The sequence below is a fragment of the Nansenia antarctica genome, assembly GCF_963989245.1.
Source record: "Nansenia antarctica genome assembly, chromosome: 3".
Classification (NCBI taxonomy): Eukaryota; Metazoa; Chordata; class Actinopteri; order Argentiniformes; family Microstomatidae; genus Nansenia; species Nansenia antarctica.
Genome location: NC_137688.1, coordinates 49,040,126 through 49,061,429, shown reverse-complemented (window position 1 = coordinate 49,061,429; position 21,304 = coordinate 49,040,126). Strand labels below are relative to the sequence as shown.

Below are 21,304 nucleotides of genomic sequence, written 5' to 3'. Positions count from 1 at the left end.
CTATTTCTCGGCCGGGGCGCAAAAATTGCGCCCTGAATATCCGGTTGTATAGCAGAAAATGCATATGCTGAGGACTTCCGACTTTCGGGGCAGCAGGGATTGAACGCACGCACGACTGCTCTCCTAACAAATTAAGTTTTTTACAATGTAAGGAGGATTTATTTCTGTAAACAAATTGAACAAATGGATTAGAAGGAGGCATCTTTTGTTCCTAACTTGAGGATATTGCAACTGGACCTATTACCGAAGTCAAACTTATCTCGTTTGTGGCCGCAATCTCCGCACCGGCTGTTTGTTGATTGTTTGATATAGGTTACTCAAGTTGTATGGCCAACGCTGCTGGCAGCAGAGAGTTAAGAAATCTAAGAAGCGATCTAAAACAAAAAGTTACGGTGATGGACCGCGGAGAACTTGCATCAATTATGAGAGAAGTCATACGTGAAGAGCTTGACTCCGCATTTGATCTGAAACTTAAACCAATTAAAGAATGTCTGGATTCACTCCGCAAGGATATGATTTCCAATACGACCAAGGTAAAGGACCTGGAAACAGCCGCTAACGAGACGGAACGCCGTCTAACTGATATCGAACAAAAACGTTCTCAATCACAGTCAGATAATATGTCACTGAAACAGAAAATTGAACAGATTGAAGCACGTAGCCGCAGTTTTAATATTCGAGTGTTGGGACTGCCTGAAGACAGTGAGAAAGGCAATCCCACTGCTTTTATGAATTCCCTGTTATGCGACGTGTTTGGTGCCGACAAGCTGGGACCTCAACCCCGCGGGAGGCTAACGTGAGGTATGGGCTGTTATTTCCACGCAAGCTGATTGTCACATTTGCTAACAACACTGCCTCCTTCACGGACCACAGAGAGGCCATGGCACACTACATCCAGGTAATTAAACCAACTCTATAATCCTGACTACATCAATGGCTAACATCAATACCTGAACAACAGCCCACTATATGGGCAATGTGACAGTAGACAATGTAATGAATCCTGGATTGATGGAGATGCCTATAGGCTACGTGACATTTAATTGGAGTCCCTGACTATGACGAATATATGATATGTATGTGTAGCCCAGCTACTAACGTGAGCTATGAGCATTTCAATAAATAAGTCCATTTAATAAATAAGCATCATTTCATGGTTATGTACACGGTTATTAACATTGTTATAAGTTTATAATGTGTACTTGTTTACAAACTCTAATGTGAGTTCGCTCAGTGGTTATATGTCATTCATTCATTTCATTTATTTCATTGGTCCATCGGGAAGAGCTAGCCAATTTAAATGTATGCTGAGAGAGAGGGGGCGGGACTTTGTACTAATAGCGTGAGGTTGCGTGTCAGAATGTTTGAGGACCTCGTTGAGGAAGTAAGACTTGTTGTGTATGCTGTGTGTATTAACAATTCGGGAATCAACGAACAGTTATTCTTTTGGATGTTGGTGCACATTGAAGCTACCAGAGGTAAATACATATGTCTGGTGTTTGTTTATAAGCTACATCTACTCGTTGTAGTATGTTATATTTGAATGTAGAGCTAATCGCGGATAGCGGTTAGCTTAGCATAATTACGTTAGCATGTTGCTAGCCTTTGCTGAGTGATAAATTGTTTCTAGCTTTATCAAAACGAAATAGCTATTGGATTTTGTAGCTCAGTGTATTCTGTTAATTCAGAATTGGAAGTCGAGAGACCCAGCAAAAGGAAAGCTCTTCGTTGGACAACGGAGACCGTTTCCAATCGCCTGGGGTAACTCGAGACCGTCCATTGAATCTTCGCGTCAGTGTACTTCAATCATTCTCCTGCGCTCGTGGGAGAGCGCTGGACCTCATCCCCCCTCATCTCTGCCTCTTTTTACACCATCGTTCAAACCCCTCGTTTACCTACGAGTTCCCCACGAGGTTACGTGAGTACTGAACCACGCACGAGCTTTTGTTTGGACCTCGTGTGGACGAGTGAAGTGGCCATAACAGTTTCAAGGCCCCCCGCTCACAAGCAGCGTCAGCTGCAACGGTAACACTAGTTAATGGACTGAGTTACAGAGTGTGTGTGAGTGTGGGCCCACCTTTTTATTTTACTGAATGATATATTGTACAATTGTGAATCCTTTGAGTTGACTTTGAGTTTATTGGAAACATTACATTTATTTCCTTGAAAGGAATTGGAATAGGCTTTGAGCCTATATTTTGTTATGTGATATTGTGATATTGTCTGTTGACATTGTATTGTGAATATTGTCTATTGACTTTGTATAACATTATAATTGACTACCAACACTTTAAATTTAGCATTTAGTAAATAAATATATACCCTTTGGTATTTGCATTTAAAGCCACTGTGTTGTGTCATAAACAGGTAATAGGCAATTCATATGATAATTAAAACATAAATACATTAAAAGGATTAAAAAGGAAGTCCTATTTAAAATACTTCCACATAGTTAATGGAGGCACTGATCGTCATAATTTGAATAGTTTATTATTACAGGTAATACCGCCACTTATTTAAAATAGAACTCAGGCCCCGCCCATATGGCAGGGGTTACATATGTATATATGAATAACAATTGATATGGATCAATTTATACCTCTTATTAGATTATAAATACTCTGGTTGTTATGTTTGCCTTTTGGTTGACAGCAAAAGGGAGAGAGGAGGATAGAGAGGGAGAGAAGGAGAGAGAGCAGGATGGTGTCGGCACACCAGAGAGAGAGAGCAAGAACCAGGTGAGAAAGTGGACAGGTAGTCAAGACCACATAAGTAAGTAGCCTAATGGCCCATAGTCCTCAGGAAAGACCACATCGGACAGGAGATGCTGGTGACCTTCTACCGCTGCGCAGTGGAGAGCATCCTCACCTACTGCATCTGCATCTGGTTCTCCAGCTGCACAGCCGCAGAGAGGAATGCGCTACAGAGAGTCGTGAGATCGGCCCAGAAGATCACCGGCGCCCCCCTCCCCTCTCTGGAAGAGCTGTACAACACACGCTGCCTCAGGAAGGCCTCCAAGATCTCCAGAGACCCATCCCACCCTGGGTACGAACACTTTGCTCGGCTGCCCTCGAACTGGCGGTTCAGGACCATGTTCGCAAGGACAAACAGACTGAAGCTCAGCTTCTACCCCAGGGCCATTCAGGCCCTGAACACAGCAAAGACCTAGGTTCTAGGCCCTGGACAATCTAGACAAATTGATGGCAGCTACTAGATTGAAATCAAGTGTAATACTGAAACACAACTGTGTACATTTCAAACCTGCAAACTGCGACACTTTAAATGAATGTGCAATAACACTATGTGCAATATGACAACCCTAGGGTACATAAGGTTCAGAGAATAGGAAATGTTAGAATAGGTATAGCATAGCATAGAGTACAGCACAGTGTTTTATTTGTATAGTATAGTATAGTGGATAGTGTACATAGCCTTTATTTATGTAAACCAGCTCTTTTCCCTTCTTGTTTTTAGTTATTTTTTTTCCTAGCACCAGGGGAGCTCCCCCTCCCAAATTTCGTTGTTTGGTACCTGTACTATATCAATGACAATAAAGACCATTCATTCATTCATTCATTCATTCATTCATTCATTCATTACAGGAACATTCTAGAAAAAACGTTTTGTGATCTGAGGCATCAATAACATCCTGAAAACTTTATCCGAATGTTGCTTTGAAAATGTCCTTCCTTTGTTATCGTGTAACATTGTGGGAACATTTTATAAAAGAACATTCTATAATCTGTTACCTAAACAATGTCCCCAAAACATCCTCAGAATGTTGCACCTAAAACGTTCTTACTTTGTTAACATTTAACGTTATAGGAACATTATTTGAAATGGTAAACATCCTTAAAATGCTCTTTGAACATTAGATGAAAACGTTTTCTTTAAAACATTAGCAGAACTTGTAGGGAATGTTAGCCAATGTTGTGGGAACATTCCCTGCTAGCTGGGATCACACCCCAGCTCCTTAACACCGTCTTCCTCTTTAACACCTTCTACTCCTTTCTTTCTTTCTTTCTTTCTTTCTTTCTTTCTTTCTTTCTTTCCCTTTCTTTCATCCCCTCCTTTCGATTCCTGGGCCCGTCTATCTGTATAATTCAGCAGCCTGCCCTGATTGTCACGGCGAGCCGAGCTGGTTAAGAGCGCGACGTTTCCGATCCAACAGGCAGGCTGAGTGTGGACATCAATTACCTGTGTGTGCGGCCCGCAGAAACAAGTGGCTCCTATTAACCCTGCTGTGTTCCCCACCCTCACGGAACACTTCTATTTCCCCTGCTCCTTTGTGGAGATTGAGTGGTAATTCCTTGCCAAAGCCTGTGTGTGTGTGTGTGTGTGTGTGTGTGTGTGTGTGTGTGTGTGTGTGTGTGTGTGTGTGCTCAGGAGATAGGCCGGTTCCTTTTGACTCTCATCGATTTCACCTCATCATATTCCACATATCAAAGAGACAGAAAAGAAAGAGAAAGTGGAAAAAAAGAATGCACCAAGTTATGAGAGACACTTTTCATGTGTGCTGGCCTCTTTTTCAGTTCTTTCTTATTTTTCTTCTTCTGGTATGGAGGAGCTCTTGAGATGATGCTCTACCAGAGGAGAGTAGCAGCAGGGGGTGGAGGGTACTTTCACCTCTTGGTGATCTGATTCAAGGCTGTTGCTGATGAGGCAATAGGAATATATAACCCATAGGAAAACACATAGAGAATATTATGCCTGGCCATCTGTTAAAAAACACGATGTACAGTATGTTATAATGCTCCAGGCTGGAGCAGCTGTATTTGTGCGTTTTTTGTGGTTGTTGTATTTCTAGCGTCTGCTATTGATGTCATTCTTATGGCTTCTAAACGTCTCCAAATAGATGACCGAGAAAATAAATTCCCAACCTAAAGCCCTTAAATCATTTCGATCCGCAGATTTTCCCAGTCTGTTTGTGCAAACATCATTTCGCGTAATTGAATGGAAGCCATATAAATATCATGTAGCCTAATCTCTTTTTCCCAGCTGACATATTGTTTAGTTGATATTGAGTTGATGGTGAGGTGATTTCAATTAATCCATGGCCAATTGTGTTCATCTTATCATTCCAATAGGCTTCATTGTGTATTGAGACAACACCCACAAGAACAGGCTTGTAATGTGAGACTATGATGAGAGCATCAATATTGATCACATCACAAGTGTCCTTCAGCTGACTTTGGCTATCAATTCCATGTCTGGAAATGAAGGACGTCTTTGCCACAATCAAGCCCTGAGTTAATCACAAGAAAACAAAAAAACATACAAAATCTGTGTAAACCAGAATGAAACAATGTAATTCCCACTGTCTTTCACCAGGCAGGCAGTCGTCATGCCCGAGGGTAGTACCATGAAAAGCCACATATTGTGCGCTTTGCCAAATCGGAAACTCTATTATGCGGAATCAGTAGGGGCTAAGCATGTGATTGGTGTTAAGCAGCGTGACAAGCAGAGGGAAGGATTGCACCAGACCTGGAGGTTCTTGTCTCTGGGAAGGAATGCCGCCGTTGCGCTCTCATTGGTAGAGTGCTGAAGATTCCGGGGGTCGTGCGGGGGGTGGGGGTGGGGGGGGGAGTGCGGCAGGGGGGCTTGCGCTGTATGTTGGGGGGAGGGGAAAGGGAGGGATAGTGGGAATGAGTGAGGAAGAAGATGAAAACAAGACTCCTTGGCTTCTCCACCTTCGTTATGGTTAATATCCTCAAACCGGAGTGACTTTTGGGGGGGTTTGAACTTCTGCCACTATGGTCCCCCCTCTGGGTCTCTGGACCCTCTCTAAAAGAAGCTTGGTCCTCTGTCAGCTGAAGAACACATTCTCACACCCTGAATCTATTCATGACAACACTTTCATGTAATTTCTCTTGATCTGCACAGTTACAAACATCATTATTATTATTATTATTATTAGTAGTAGTATATTTAATCTGCCATTCTTTCTTTCTGCTCATGGGGGAGCTCAGTCCCGGTTTTTGATATTGCTTTTCTGCAATACAGCTAGTGGAATATGTACAGTATACACAGTATTTAGTCTTTTTCTTGTTTTATTGAACATATCCTCATCTGCTCCTAACTGAGTCACTGCCAGTCTGTGTTTGACCGATTCATAGGCTCAGCAGGCATGTCTTTGTACTGTAGAGCTGCAGAAGACCAGGATGTGTCACTCAAAATAAGTCAAATCAATCAAAGTCACGCAGGGAGCTTTTCTTTCCCACGAATCCACCTTGACATACAGGACTGTGTATGAGTGAGATACAGTGGAAGGCACCCCTGGTTTAAATGCCTGTTACAATTAATCTCCAAGTGATTGAAAGCAAGTTTATCAAGTTTTTAAATGATAAAAAAGGAAGAGTGCAAAGTGGAACCCTTTTGGATGATTCTTTCTTACCTTTTGCGAATATGATTACTAAGGCACAGATCAAGGTGATTTACTCTTTAGGGCTTCAATGAGTCAGGTGAATATAATTGCAGGGTTGATAATACTATATATTCTGAAGTAACTCCAAATGTTCTCTAGCTCTAGCTGTTCACAGGACAACAATACAGCGTACGTTAAACAACAAGACCTACATGGCAGAGTTGCCAGAAAGAAGCCTTTCAAAAAATTAAGCGTCTGAAGTATGCAAAAGAAAACCTTGAGAAACCTGAAGCCTATTGGAAAAATGTGCTTTGGACTGACAAAACCAAAATGGAACTTTTTGGCCATAAAAAGTTGAAGCATTTGTAGAGAAGACCACCTTGCTAACTGTTAAGCATGGAGGTGGATCCATTATGTTTTGGGGTTGTGTAGCAGCTGGGGACACAGGCAATATTGTGCGGGTGGAAGGAAGAATGGATTCCACCAAATATCAAGACATTCTAGAGGCTAATGTTCGAAGGTCAGCCCAGAAATTGTATTCCAGCAAGACAATGACCCGAAGCATACTTCAAAATCAACCATGATGTACCTCCAGGAAATACAGATGAAGGTTTTGGAATGGCCATCACAGTCCCCAGACGTGAATATTATTGAAAATCTGTGGAAAGATGAAGCCGTGCATGCAAGAAGGCCGAAGAATATTTCTGAGCTAGAGGTGTTCTACCAGGAAGAATGGGGAAAAATTCCCAAAACAAGAATTGAAAGACTCTTGTTAGCTTAGCTGGCTATAGGAAGCGTTTGCAAGCTGTTATAGTTGCCCGAGGAGGAGTTACAAAGTACTAGCTGACAAGGATCCCTTTTCCTTGTTTTATTATTTTGAAACTGTAAAAAGTTAAAAAATAAAAATGAATCTTGCTTTAAAATGCGATGAAATGTGTCATGTTTAACCTTGTACCATTAAGAGATTAGGTTTGCTTCTTTTCACTTAGATATTAATTGTAAAAGGCATTTTACTAGGGTTGCCCACTTCACAAAGAACAGGTGTGAACTCAAACTTGAGGACACGCCTAGCAGAACCAAGGTGGCTACAAACAGGTCGTCAAAAAGGGAGAAAAGAAAATGTGACCGCCATTTTAATCAACCCAATCGTTTAACCCAGGATCAACTTTCTAGACACTGATACTTTTGTAAAACAAATCATATTGTCTCAAGTCAATATTATTGACCCTCCCCAGTCAAATGGAGCTGCATCAGAAATCAATGGTCAGATCTGGCTGGTCAGGAGGAAGTGGAGCCGACAGCTGTTGATTTGTACGTCCAGCCTGGGCTGAGTCCACTGCGTCAGCATCTCCCCAAATTCCACAGGGGATCAGAGACTAGACACTAGTGCGATGTGTTTAGTTGCAAAACGTCGTGCTAATGGTATTAATTTGGTTGGAATTAATGGAATTACGGCCTTGATTGAGGCTGAGGTCCGGGCGAGCACGGGTTGGGGTGGGTGGGAGAGGGGAGGTCGGCGGAGGTGGGGGGATGGGGAGGTGGGGGGGAGGTGGTGAGAGGCTGGGCCAATTTCACCGGGCTGTTTCTGCAATTAGAAGTCAATCAATCAACGCCAGCGTGTGGAAAGATGAGATAAGAAAGAGTGGAGGCTTGGTGCCTCGCTGTGGACGCATTCACACCGCTGTGTACATAAGCAACATGGACTTTTATAGACATTCATTGGGACGATAAACATTTTCTGTTTCCCCATCGGCTTATGCAAATGTAAATTACATTTGATTTGGTTTGCAGTGGTTCAAAATGTCCTTCATGGCGCAGGATATACAGTAGCATTAACTCCCAATAAATGGAGGGAGAGAGAGAGAGAGAGAGAAAGAAACAGAGAGAGAGACAGAGAGAGAGAAATAGAGAGAGAGACAGAGGGAGACAGAGAGAAACACAGAGAGAGAGAGAGAGAGAGAGAGAGAGAGAGAGAGAGAGAGAGAGAGAGAGAGAGAGAGAGAGAGAGAGAGAGAGAGAGAGATGGATAATCGCCAAACATCCACGAGTTTGTCATTCAAAGTGAAGGGCAATGACTGTGCATGGGCTCTCTGCCATGTCTGTCCGGCCCTGCCCTGTTCCCACGGCGATGCTCAGTCTAGTGTGAAGGACATCATCTCTTTGTGCTTATGTCACAGCTGAGCGTCTCGGGGTGCGTCATTGAGAAGGACGGCACGTTCCTCGCGATGTCACGCGAGCCCTCGGTCGCTGTGGTTTCCGAGGCAACGACAGTTGGGGTCACTCCCGCTGGCGGCTGCCGTCTGTGGCGCAGACTCCGCCAGGCTGATCCCATCGTGACAGATCGGTCAAGATGACAGGAGGGAGGTTTACCTGAGCACTTCACCTCGGCTACGGGGCATAGCGCTCCACTCGATGCCTCGTATATCCACTCAAGGCCTTGTTTATACAGCATAGTCATCCATTCAAGGCCTTGTCTATAGGGTACAGTCATCCACTCAAGGCCTTGTCTATAGGGCATAGCACTCCACTCGATGCCCTGTTTATAGGGCATAGCACTCCACTCAAGGCCTTGTTTATAGGGCATAGCACTCCACTCAAGGCCTTGTTTATAGGGCATAGCACTCCACTCAAGGCCTTGTCTATAGGGCATAGCACTCCACTCAAGGCCTTGTCTATAGGGCATAGCCCACCAATCACCAATCACCTTGTCTATAGCCCAAAGCTCAGCAATCATATTGTCTAGAGGGCATAGCTCACCAATCACCTTGTCTTTAGCCCATAGCCCACCAATCAAAGCCTTGTCGATAGCCCATATTCCACCAATCACCTTGTCTAGAGGGCATACAGCACCAATCGAAGCCTGTTCTCTATGGAAAATCTGCATCTCAATTCAGGCTTTGTTATAAACACTGCAACAGATGTTGAGGTCCAGCCAGAGCACATCCTATTCTGACAGCGCAGCCGGAGCTCACCAGGGGAGATGAACCTCACACACACACACACACACACACACACACACACACACACACACACTCCCGGTCCTCTTGGCTGATGCCTGGGCCGTACGGTCAGTTTAGACACCTGTCTCCCCCGCCACCCCCCCTCCTTGGGAGATGCAGACAGATATTCATGCTCCCTCACTACATCATGTAGACAAGGTCATTACAGAAGGAATCAATTGGGCACACCGGCAGACAGTCACAAAGGGTTTAGGAGCCGCTTGTTTAAGGACACAGGCAAACACATTTTACAATCACTCCCTGGCTCGGCCTCGCACGCTCAGGGGCGTAGAGGACCCCCCCCCCCCCTTCCCCGACGGCTGCTCAATACCTGACCTCTAACACCGCCATTTGCATATCTACCTCGTTTCAGCTGGAAATGTATTTTTAATGCATCGGGCAGATAGGAGATCATAATGTTCACATTTGACCATTACATTTTCTTCATAAAAAAACTGGATAATGTTCGTGTCACCAAAGAGTCAGAAGGTATGTTGGAGAGACAGATTGATAAACAGTTAGGGGGGGAACCCCCCGTCACCAGTCGACGACAAAACTGTGTTTGTTTACGCGATTCCCCAGAGGTGGGCCTTATGTAGTGGGCACCTGGTAACCCGTTTAAATCCTCTCTTGGGCTGTGTGCCCGTGGCCTGCGTGAAGTGCGGCTCTTAGGGGGGGCTAAAAGCAGGGTCCTCTCGAGGCTTTGTTCCCTCAATCTCGTTACAGGCTCTAAACCAATGAAGCGGAAAACAATGGGAACCGTTGGATGACTGCGGCGGAGGGCTGGTTCTGGACCTGACATTCCGCCTGAATGAACTCATTTCAGGGATGATTTGCCTCGACGGATATGAGCTACTTGGATTAGTATCGAGTCTCTTTGTTCTTGATTGGGCAGGGGTCAAAACAACCCGCTCACAGCTTAACGGTTGTTCACATTACTTTTGACCCCCCAAATTTGAATTTTAACGCCGCCGGTGTTGCTGCTCATATTTGTGTAGGAGTAGTCTTTTCAAGATAGGGCTTGACATCTAAGGAATTAGGGAAAAAGATAACGCCTCCTTAGGGGAACGTCCCGAGGTAACTCCATATAAAGTCGACGAATGGCCTTTCTTCATCCCACAGTCGCTGTGCATAAATAAATGGGTCAAACTGTAATAGAAATGCTGTGAAGGCGCTTATCTTTGCCTTGGTGGTCCAAGTCACTGATCTTGTCATTTTTATTTCTGGCTTATTATGGACACTAACACAATTTGTTAAAATTAATTACCCTCTTGATTCTCCATGTGTCTGTACACATTTTAATGGTGTCTCGTGATATGCCAGTTTGTTCTCTCTGGAGGCTTGACAAAAGGCTCTGTTGCTATTTTTCCTCACATCACAATGCTTTAATTGATTTCCCGACTGTGTGAAAAAACTATAATAAACAGTTCATTACATTAGTTCTTTTCCCCCCCTTTGCCTCATTGTCTCTCTGGTTTTCATCCTGCTCTCTGTGATAACATTTGCATATTTAAATTGGATCAGCTTGGCTGGGCTGGCCCCTCCTGCTGCATTGGTAGGTTACATCCCTCGTCCCCCCGCCCACTGCCCCACCCCCCCTCCAGCTGTTCCTGCTAAACGCCAAAGTGCTGCTGGAAATGGAGCTCGCGACTATTCTGGGCAGCGGCATCACGTGCCCAACAAGACAAAAACAAAACAAATCTGAGGGCATGGCATGGCATCACACGCTCTCCTCTTTTTGAAGCTTGCTCTTACCCAGGGCGCTTTCCTTCTTCTTTTTTCTTCTTCTTCTTCTTCTTCTTCTTCTTCACTTTCAGTCCAAACATAATGTTTTACCACTTGTTTTGACAAGGCCTTTGGGTGTTTTACAGTAAGACTTTCTACCACACATCACGGCATATGCCCTCATTCTTATTTACACTCCATTTAACTAAGACTTAAAACATTAAGAGGTTTAATGTTTTGCACAATTAAAAGTGATTACACAAAATCATCTCTTTCTATCCAAGAATATTTTCTTCCTGGTATCTCTCTCATAACTGCATCGACTGCACAAAGAGGCTGTATAAAAATGAACATGAAGCAGTAATGGAAAGCATAAGAAATAGCCACGTAGCATACAAAAGAGGCTCTATCCACAAAGTCCTGCAGGGAAGCTTAAGTGTTCTCAGACCAAAACCAATTACAGCCAGGAAAGGCATACATGTCTATCGTATGGCAAAGCTGCATCCTTCATCAGCATTCCATGTCGTTTCCATCCCGGTGTATCAGCACACATGTTTCCACTATGTCACTCTAACAGGACTTACAAAGACTTATAATCTATCATTCTGTGTTAGGAGGACGCTGTATTAATGACTCCTGGTCGCACGAGTCCCGCCGAGCTTCCTAGCGAGTGGTGCAACGGTCTTTGTTGCATGGTTTTGTACCACGATATGTTCAGGCTTTTGTGCGGCTAATTGGCGAGCTTAAATAGCTGGTGGGGTAACTTAATGAGACAATGAGAATGAATGAGTTGGACTGAATTAGCGTTAGCGATGCTATATGCTTTCTCACTCACTTTCTCTCTCTCTCTCTCTTTCTTTCGCCTCTCTCGCTAAACAGAAATGATCACAGGATAGTGCTGCTGCTCTCTGAAAGCTTGGTACCGGTCGTCATCATTACGCTTTGGCTCTCCTTGGATCTCTTCTCATTATACAGTGCTATCTTTCAAATGCAGAACCTCTCTCCCTCCTCTCTCCTTCCCTCCCGCCCCCCATGGCTCTGTTTCCTATGTCCCCCTCTCTTCTTGCCCTCTACATCCTCCCTACCTATATATCTCTCACTCTCTCCTCTATCTCCCTCATTTCCCCCCCCCCTATCTCACTCCCTCTCCTCTCTCCCCTCCCTCTCTCCCTCCCTCCTCTTCGTCTGTCTCTCTCTCTCCTGCTAATAATATTATATATTATATTCTCTCATATGCTGGTGTTATTGGTGTGCAAACTCTGGTGGTGTCCCAGTCTCTCTCTCTCTCTCTCTCTCTCTCTCTCTCTCTCTCTCTCTCTCTCTCTCTCTCTCTCTCTCTCTTCTCTCAGTGTCTGTGTCTGTTTGAAGTCTCTCTCTCAGTCTACCGGTCTCTCTCTCAGTCTCTCTCTCTCTCATTCTCTCTATCAGTCTCTCTCTCTCTCAGTCTCTCTCTCTCTCATTCTCTCTATCAGTCTCTCTCTCTCTCTCAGTGCCTCAGTCTTTCTCTCATTCTCTCCCAGTCTCTCTCTCTCTCAGTGCGTCAGTCTCTCTCAGTCTCTCTCTCTCATTCTCTCTATCAGTCTCTCTCTATCAGTCTCTCTCTCTCAGTGCCTCAGTCTTTCTCTCACTCTCTCTCAGTGTGTGGTGTTCTTCCCCAGGCAGGGCAGGGCAGTGAGTCTTAGTCTCTCTCTCTCTCATTCTTTCTCTCAGTGCCTCAGTCTCTGTCTCAGTGCCCAAGATGTGGTGTTCTTCCCTGGGCAGGGCAGGGCAGTGAGTCTCAGTCTCTCTCTGAGTGCCTGTGTCTTAAATGAGCGTGGCTGAGGCTGTAATCCAACCCAGCTGATTCTGTATAATCAGGGTCGTGTACAAGCCTTTTAAATCTCTAGTAAGCCCCATCCCTCTCTCCCCCACACGCCCCCACTCTGTCTCTCTCTCTCTTCTCTCTCTCTCTCTCTCTCTGTCTCTCTGTCTTTCTCCCTTTCCTCCCTCTCAACCCTCCACCTCTCCTCAGAGTGGCCCATGTGACCAGAGGGCCATGCCTGGCAGGTTAAGACCCACGCTGGCGTGACTGTGTCCACAAGGCTGAGGAGTGGTGACAAGGTGTTGGGAAGTGGGGCTGTGTAGTCATGAGTGAAGGAGGTGGAGGCACACACGGAGACAGTACTGGACAACACACAATAGAAGCCTATTAAGGTTCTTAGAACAGGAGTCGGTCACTTCACCTTTGTGTTTCGTATACAACTGGTACAAACCAAACCCAATGGTCAGGTCACTCTCATGTTCTTGTGGTTCCTACTGGACACAGAACAGCATAGCATAGTGTGTGTTCCTGTGACCAGAGCCACCTATCATAGGTGTGTGTGTGTGTGTGTGTGTGTGTGTGTGTGTGTGTGTGTTGAATGTGTGTGAATGTGTGCATGCTTATGTGTGTGTGTGTGTGTGTGTGTGTGTGTGTGTGTGTGCGTGCGTGCATTATCGTGGGCGTCCCCAACGCCAGAAAAGGTCATGATGTGGGCGAACCTCCAGACTTGGGATCAGTGGGGGGGAATAGCGGCTTGCTGGCGCTGGGGGGCAACGCTTGGCTAATTTGTTGTGCGACGCAGGCGTGCCTCCCCCCCCTTCCCACCACCCCTCCGGTCACACCAAGCAGGGGGTGAGATCTTCCTTTATTAACCTAATGGCTGTGAAATGACCGAATCGGACGTGAGGATGAAGCAGAGGGACAGGGTGGAGTGGGTGGGTGTGGAGGGGGTTGTGGTAATGGGCAGTGGGGGAGGGGCGCAAGTGTGTGTGTGTGTGTGTGTGTGTGTGTGCATTGAGGCCCCCTTGGCGGAATGGGGTGCGTATGAGGGGGTGGTTGGGGGCGGGGGGGGGGGGGGGGATGGTCCCACAAAAGCATATGCATCAAAGGGATTCTGGGAAATATCGATGCAAGGAACACATTTTCATATGAATGGTTTCTTCTGACACTGCGTTTCATACAGAGTGTGCTGAAGCTGCAAATCATCCGTTAGAGACCTCACATGTGTCGGTAATGGTATTAGATATGATTTCGGTTTCAGTGTGTGTTATGGATATGGATGGGATGTCTGACTTTGGATGGAATGAGTGACACTCCGGCTGCTATATTGTCAGATTGATTTACTATCCGTCCCTACAGGGGATCAAATTTATGGTCTGGTTTCATTGAGTGTCCTGGTCCTCTCCCATGAATAATAAGGACTGGCCGGTCCCCTAACTGAATGTTGAGTCGTCTTGGCTTGAATCTCCTGCAAGGTCATATGGAGCTGCCATCAATAATTCATTGGTATTTTTTACTACGCTAATTCAGAAGCTTTGTCTGCCTCTACTGTATTCCTGTATTTCTTTGCCATCTCCCTTCTCCCACTTACTCATTCATTCATTCTCTCTGACACACACACACACACACACACACACACATATACACACATGCACGCACGCACGTGCACACACACACACAGCTGGTGTGAATACCAGTCTCTCAGCCGATTCGGTACAAACTGCTCTTAGACACACACACACACACACACGCACGCACGCATGCACGCATGCACGCACGCACACACACACACACACACCCACACACACACACACACACACACACACACACACACACATGCACACACATACAGGCACACACACACACACACATGCACACACATACAGGCACACGCACACACGCACACACACACACACACACACACATCCCTCTCCGCCCCTTCTGTCCAGCTGCCTGTCTCAACCGATGGGAGAGTAGAGCAGCTTCAGTGAGTGCTTTGAAAAGGAGAGAGAGAGAAAGACAGAGAGAGAGAGAGAGAGAGAGAGAGCTGGAGTGAAAGAGAGAGGTACTGTAAAGTGAAAGAAAGGGAGGGCAATGAAGTGAGAGAGAGAGACAGAGAGAATGAGAGAGAGAGAGAGGGAGGACAAGTGAGTGAGTGGGAGAGCGAGCGAGTGAGCAAGAGAGAGAGAGAGGGAGGGAGAGAGAGAGGGAGGGAGGTGCTGCATCAGCCCCGGCACACGCAGGACGCAGTAACAGCAGCAGCCTCGTCGTAGGGATCTATTGTTCCCTGTTTTTTTTACTGCCAGACCTCGTTCTTCTTCACTGACCCAGCGACCGGAGACAGAGAGAGAGAGAGGAGGAGAGGAGAGAGCCCAGAAGCCAGCCATTCACCCCGGATTACCCTTCCTTCCTAGGAGGACCCCGGCGCCCGCGTGCAAGAGGGACAAAAGCAGAGCACACTTTTCCTTCCCCCCCCCCCCTCCCCCTCAACCCCCTGTCCCCCCCGCACGGGTCCAGCGCTCCGTGCGTCTCTGAGTGTGTATGGTCGCTGTCTCATCCACTCTCTCCTGTGGGGGTCACCTTTTGTTTTGTGCGTGGATCTTTACTCGCCGTGCGAGAGTCATGGGGCTGGCCGGCGGAGTGATGGGGACGCCGGGGGTCTCCAGAGGGGCATTCCCCCCTCTCTGGAGGGTAGCACTGCTGTTTTTCGGGATCTGGGATGTCGAGGGACAAACTGCAGAGGACACCAAACCTGTCTACATCTGGCAAACAGGTATGGCTGCTGCTGCTTCTGCTGGGCTCACTCCCACTAGAGATCACACCGCTTGGAATAGGAGCCGTGGCAATCACTACATGTGCTGTCTGTGCATTTACGCTCTTTTACACCTGACACTGTAGTAGCGATGTGAGCAGAGATGTGTATGAAATATTGATGTGAAGATGTTTTGTTGTTGTTAGGGGAGGAGATGTGTTTATTGTGAAACGCGGAGAGCTTTATTCTACGGGAAAAGTCTTTCTTTTGAGTGATATGCCCCCCCGTTGAACTATTACTGCACCTTGTGCTTTGGTTGTTGTTGTTGTTGCTGTTGTCCTTGTTTGGACTGTTTTTGAGATGTGTGTCGTCCGATAATCCTCGGTTGAGAATGGAGAGAAACTGAGGAAAAACGGTGCATGCTTTCAAGAATAGTGAAACACGCAGAAAAGAGACGAAAGTTCAGCCTCGTGTTGAAGATTTCCCACAAAAATATAGTAAAAAATTGTGAGGAAATTGTACCATGTGTGAGAGGTTGATGCACTGGGGCCATTTTGCCACTGTACAGTATGTGAACATATTTACTGCAGTCCCTGAGGTGAATCCCACTCTGCCCTAACTGGGAGTGGGGCTGCGCTCTCTCTCTCTCTCTCTCTCTCTCTCTCTCTCTCTCTCTCTCTCTCTCTCTCTCTCTTCCACTCACTACGCTATACACTGACAGGTGGAACTCATCCACCACCGCTACAAGCTGCTATCGAAGCCATTGATCACGGTTTGACATGTGCTATTGATGAGTAACAGAGTGCCATAATATAACACTCACGGTAACTGTGTGTGTTTCGTTTTCTGGATGAACATGTGTTTGAAGCAGCGTGTTGCAGAACATGGTGCTGTCGCTATGGCTCCCGATTATATTATGTTGATGAACAAGAAATGACATGGATATCTTTTTTGAAATTTTCATTACAGTTATTATAGGGGAAAATACACAGAAAAAAACGTTGAATTCACTGATTATTTTGTATTGGCTTTGCGTTATTTGGACTTGGTGTTAACGACACAGCTTCGAGGGTTGAACAGCTTCGAGGGCTTTAGTGTTGGAGCCGTGGAGGAACCGTGGGTTGGTGCAGCTGGTTTTGGGGTGGTGCCCCTCACAAGTGGGGGAGCACACCGTGAGATAACGCCACATGATCAGAGGGCCACATTACTCATGCATGGGCCTGTGAGATAGGGGGAGGACAGGGGAAGGGCAGGTGGAGAGGGCGAGTGTGTGTGTGTGTGTGTGTGGGGGGGGGGGGGGGGGGGGAGGGGGTTGGAGGATGGATGCTGCTGACCCACTGGGACCGGACAGTTGCTCTGATGCACCGGGAGATCAATGTTCTATTTCACCGCTGTCTTAGCCTGTGATGCCTCCTCTCTCTCTCTCTCTCTCTCTCTCTCTCTCTCTCTCTCTCTCTCTCTCTCTCTCTCTCTCTCTCTCTCTCTGGATCAATGTACTGGTTTCACTGGGACCCTGATCCTCAGCAGGAACCGATCGATGCTGCATTGCTTTCATTGCTGCACAGCACCACCCAGATGGGACCGGATCAATGCCTGGTCAGGCCTGGGATCCTTAACAGAGCCGTTGTCCTCTAGAAGTGTCAGGCAGCTCTGTCTTAGTAACGGGGCGCTGTGTGATACAGCAGCGGTTTGTTAAGGGCACACGTCAGCTCGTTTTTGCTTTCTGGCTTTTCTTAAAAGAGAATACACCAAGAAAAGACGAGGACGAGAGGTGCCTTAGTCATTCACTGAGCTTTTTGGGGAAAGTAACGCCAGATATGGAGCAATTCTCGATAAAATGTGATGAAAGGTTGTTTGACACACTCGATAAAACAAGTTGTTTGACTCTAAACCTCAAAATGATTAATAAGGGCCTTGAGACTTTGTGCTTGCTACCCCTCTCATACACTGTACAGTCCATGTCAGCAGTGATTAGTATGAGGATGAAAGACTTCATTAGACCTACTAGAATTTATTATTATTATAATACTATTATTCTAAAAAATCTTTGATCAATTTGATTGAAGATGGTGTTCAGTCTGGTTATTCATTCAAACTTTCAGACATTGCTCTCTCTCTCTCTCTCTCTCTCCCTCTCTCTCTCTCTCCCTCTCCTTCCCACACACACACACACACACACACACACACACACACACACACACACACACACACACACACACTCTCGCTCTCTCACTCTCTCTTGATAATTTCCACCACTGTTATAAACAAAGTGTTTCATATTCTCGCCCACAATGCTGCATGTTTATTTTTATGCCATGGCTTTATTGTTCACTCCCCCTCATCTATCAGGGGAATCCCATACCATTGTGTTTTTGTCCCCCCTCCTCCCCCGCTCTGCTCCCTCTCTCTCTCAGCTCTCTCTCTCTCTCACGCTCTCTCTCTCTCTCTCTCTCTCTCTCTCAGCTCTCTCTCTCTCAGCTCTCTCTCTCTCTTTCTCCTTCTTTCTCTCACTCTCTCTCTCTCAGCTCTCTCTCTCTCTCTCTCTCTCAGCTCTCGCTCTCTTTCTCTCTCTCTCTCTCTCTCTCTCTCTCTCTCTCTCTCTCAGCTCTCCTGCTTGTTAAAGGCATGGAGCAAAGAGTAGGGATGCTCCGATCTGGATTTTTGGGGCCGATACCGATCACCGATTTTTTTCCTCAAGATCAACCGATACCGATACCGATACCGATTTTTTTTTTAATACATAACTGTAGGCCTACTGACTGGATAGCCTACATATTTTTAGCTTTTTAGACAAAAGTTTTGATCCATTAGGCACCAAGCAAACGCAGACCCATTTTTATGGCATAGTAAAGGTCTGGCCTATCACCCAGTTAGGGCCTGAAGCCCAAGTCAGTGGATATGGCTGTATAAAAGACATCATAAACGTGGCCTTCATGGTTTACATACTGTTACGTCCTCCTATGTTTTCTGTTCAGTTATCTGTCTTCCCCAGGAAAAGGAAAAAAAAAAAAAAAAAAAAAACGGTTTTTGCGATCGGCCATTTTTGCCGATCACCGATCGAGTCATTTGGAGTGAAATCGGCCGATTTAAATCGGTGGCCGATAAATCGGAGCATCCCTAGCAAAGAGTAGGAGATTAGGGATAGAGAAAGGAGGAACAGATTGGCAGGCTCAAGTTAACCTAGATAGAAGCATGTTTATGTGTACACACACTGTCACTTAACAACACAATGCTCATTTCGCCTCGCCAGAGCAGATGTGTTAGATTGTTGAAATGCACGGGACCTGCACTGGATGTTTAATGCTGCCCTCTCCATGTGTTGGAACAGTCCCGCGCTGTGTTATTGAAGAGATCTTGCATTGATATGGCATTTTGATGAGATCCCATGAGCCTCTTGGTTGCCTTGTCCTGCCCCTCATGTAAAAAAAAAAAAAACACAATAACCCAGCTTTTTTCTCCACCTCAGCACCTCTGTGTAGCTGGCTGGGGGAGGCAGGATGGTGAGGGGGGGGGGGCTGTCTATGGGAGTTCATATGGGGCAAACTAGGTTTTTGAAAGAGAAGGGTGGGGGTTGGCGGTGGGGGGGGTGGTGGTAAATTGTCATCAGTGACAAATAGATGTAGCTAGCCTGCCTCTCTGCTGCAGAGACATAGCTGGCCATGCGTTGGGTGGGAAGGTTTAGTATTCCTGTATTTCCCACAGGAGGAAGATATTCATGTGGTGATGAAAGGGAGAGGGAGGCTGTAGTGAGCGCCGTATTCCCGGCACACAGCGTGGGGTGGCAACAAGGGATATACAAAAATCTCAGTGAGTGTCAGGATGGCACAAAGAGATGTTAGCATTTATCCTATCCAGTTACTCCATCCACTCTACCAAGGCGTTGTGTATGGAGACAGTAGACTTGCATTATGAAACAAATACTCTCTCTGCAAATAGGCTCTGCAAATACATACACAGCAAATACCCTCTCTCTCTCTGCAAATAGTTTCTGTTTATAGTTTCTCTGCATAGACCCTAGTCTCTTGGCAAGCGTCTTACATCCATTATGCTGCTCTGACAGTATGTCTGTGGGGTTTTGTTGTACAGTATTGTGTTGTCTCCCAGTGTGTGTTTCAAGACATTGCCTTTGGGGTGTGTGTTCCGTCTCAAAGCATGTTGTCATATCCCACGGTGCACCTGCCGCTGTTTTTAAGAAGCACGACTGACTTCCCTCTTCCAGTTTTAGCGTACCACCGGCAGTCTTGAGTCACACTCCACACAACTGCGTGGTAACGATCACTTCCTGCCCCCACGGCTGCCCCCCCCCCCCCCCCCCCGGGAACGAACGAATGCCTTCCCATAATACTCCGCAACAGCTTCCTGACGTCCCTGATGTTAATTGGCAGGGTCGTTCCCTGTCTGCTCCTCTACTGAGCGTAAGAAAGGCTCTCTTAGAGGGTGAGGGGGGTGGGGGTGGGGGTGGGGGGGTGGTGGGGGGCTATTGAAGCCTATACAACAACCCCCGCCTGCTGCCACACCCACACTGCCACCACCACTCCAGCCTGAGAGATGGGACGCCTGGTCATTGTATTGATTGTGTGTGTGTTTGCGGCAGGGCTAAGGGCTCCCGTCACAGATGCTGTGGTGTCCACACACAGGACACAAAGGGAGACGCTGTACCTTGCGTCGAATGGTAGTCCTTTGTTCCTCGTCCGTCCGTCCTCTACCCCCCCCCCCCACCAAACCTATTGACCCCCACCCCCTCTGAGGCCTGACCCTCGACCCCTGCACTCGGAGGGGGGTCTTGCAAGGGCATCGCAGGACACACACACACACACACACACACGGATGCAGGGGGGCTGGGGATGTGCTGTGGTTTTCGAAACAGGCCAAGTGTCAAGTAGGTAATTCAAGCATTTCCACTCTGCTCGTTGTGTGTGTGTTGTGTGTGTGTGTGTGTGTGTGTGTGTGTGTCCGGCGTGGCGCACGCAAAGCCTATTTAAAAGAGGCCCCACTTTGCTCTGTTTGTGTGCCATTGAAGTTAAGCACGGGGCTCTCGAAGAAAAACATACGGACGCTCGCAAATGATTAAAAGCCATTTGCTGTTGTGAATTAGCACTCAGCCATTAGATTGCATTGTCGCGGCAGGGCTGGAGGAGCGTTATCAAGGCGTAATAGCCGAGGACGGAACGGTTTCTGTTTTCCCCAGGATTCATCAAGTGCCAAATTGCAGCTATTATTTTTTTCGGGGGGGGGTTGGAGGAACAGCGTCCAGCTGTTCAGCGGTTCTGCCTGGCGGGCCGCCCCAGGTGGAGGAGACGGCTGGCGCTTGCACGCACACCCAAACACACACACACACACACACATACAAACACACACAAACACACAAATACGCACACACGCACTCACACAAACATGCACACACACAAACACGCACACACAAACATGCACGCACACAAACACGCACACACAAGCGCATACACACACACGCGCACACACACGCACGCACACACACACACACACACACACACACTCACACTCACACTCACACTCACACTCACACTCACACTCACACTCACACTCACACACACACACACACCAGGGGAGCTTGTACAAAGTCCTTCCAACTCAACTCGTATTGTCTTTGTGTGTCTCTCTCTCTCTGTGTTTCTTTCTTCCTCTCA

The 21,304-nt window shown here is 46.7% G+C and overlaps 1 protein-coding gene across 1 annotated transcript in view; it reads left to right on the top strand.

Annotated features, from left to right (window-relative positions):
* Positions 1-15,511: 15,511 nt before the first annotated feature.
* thsd7aa (thrombospondin, type I, domain containing 7Aa) overlaps positions 15,512-21,304 on the top strand; it is a gene marked incomplete at both ends in the record, with an annotated part of 118,040 nt that continues 112,247 nt past the window's right edge. The window contains one exon of the mRNA XM_080527735.1: positions 15,512-15,662. Coding sequence (XP_080383861.1) covers positions 15,512-15,662 — 151 coding nt within the window. The remainder of the gene's footprint in view (positions 15,663-21,304) is intronic.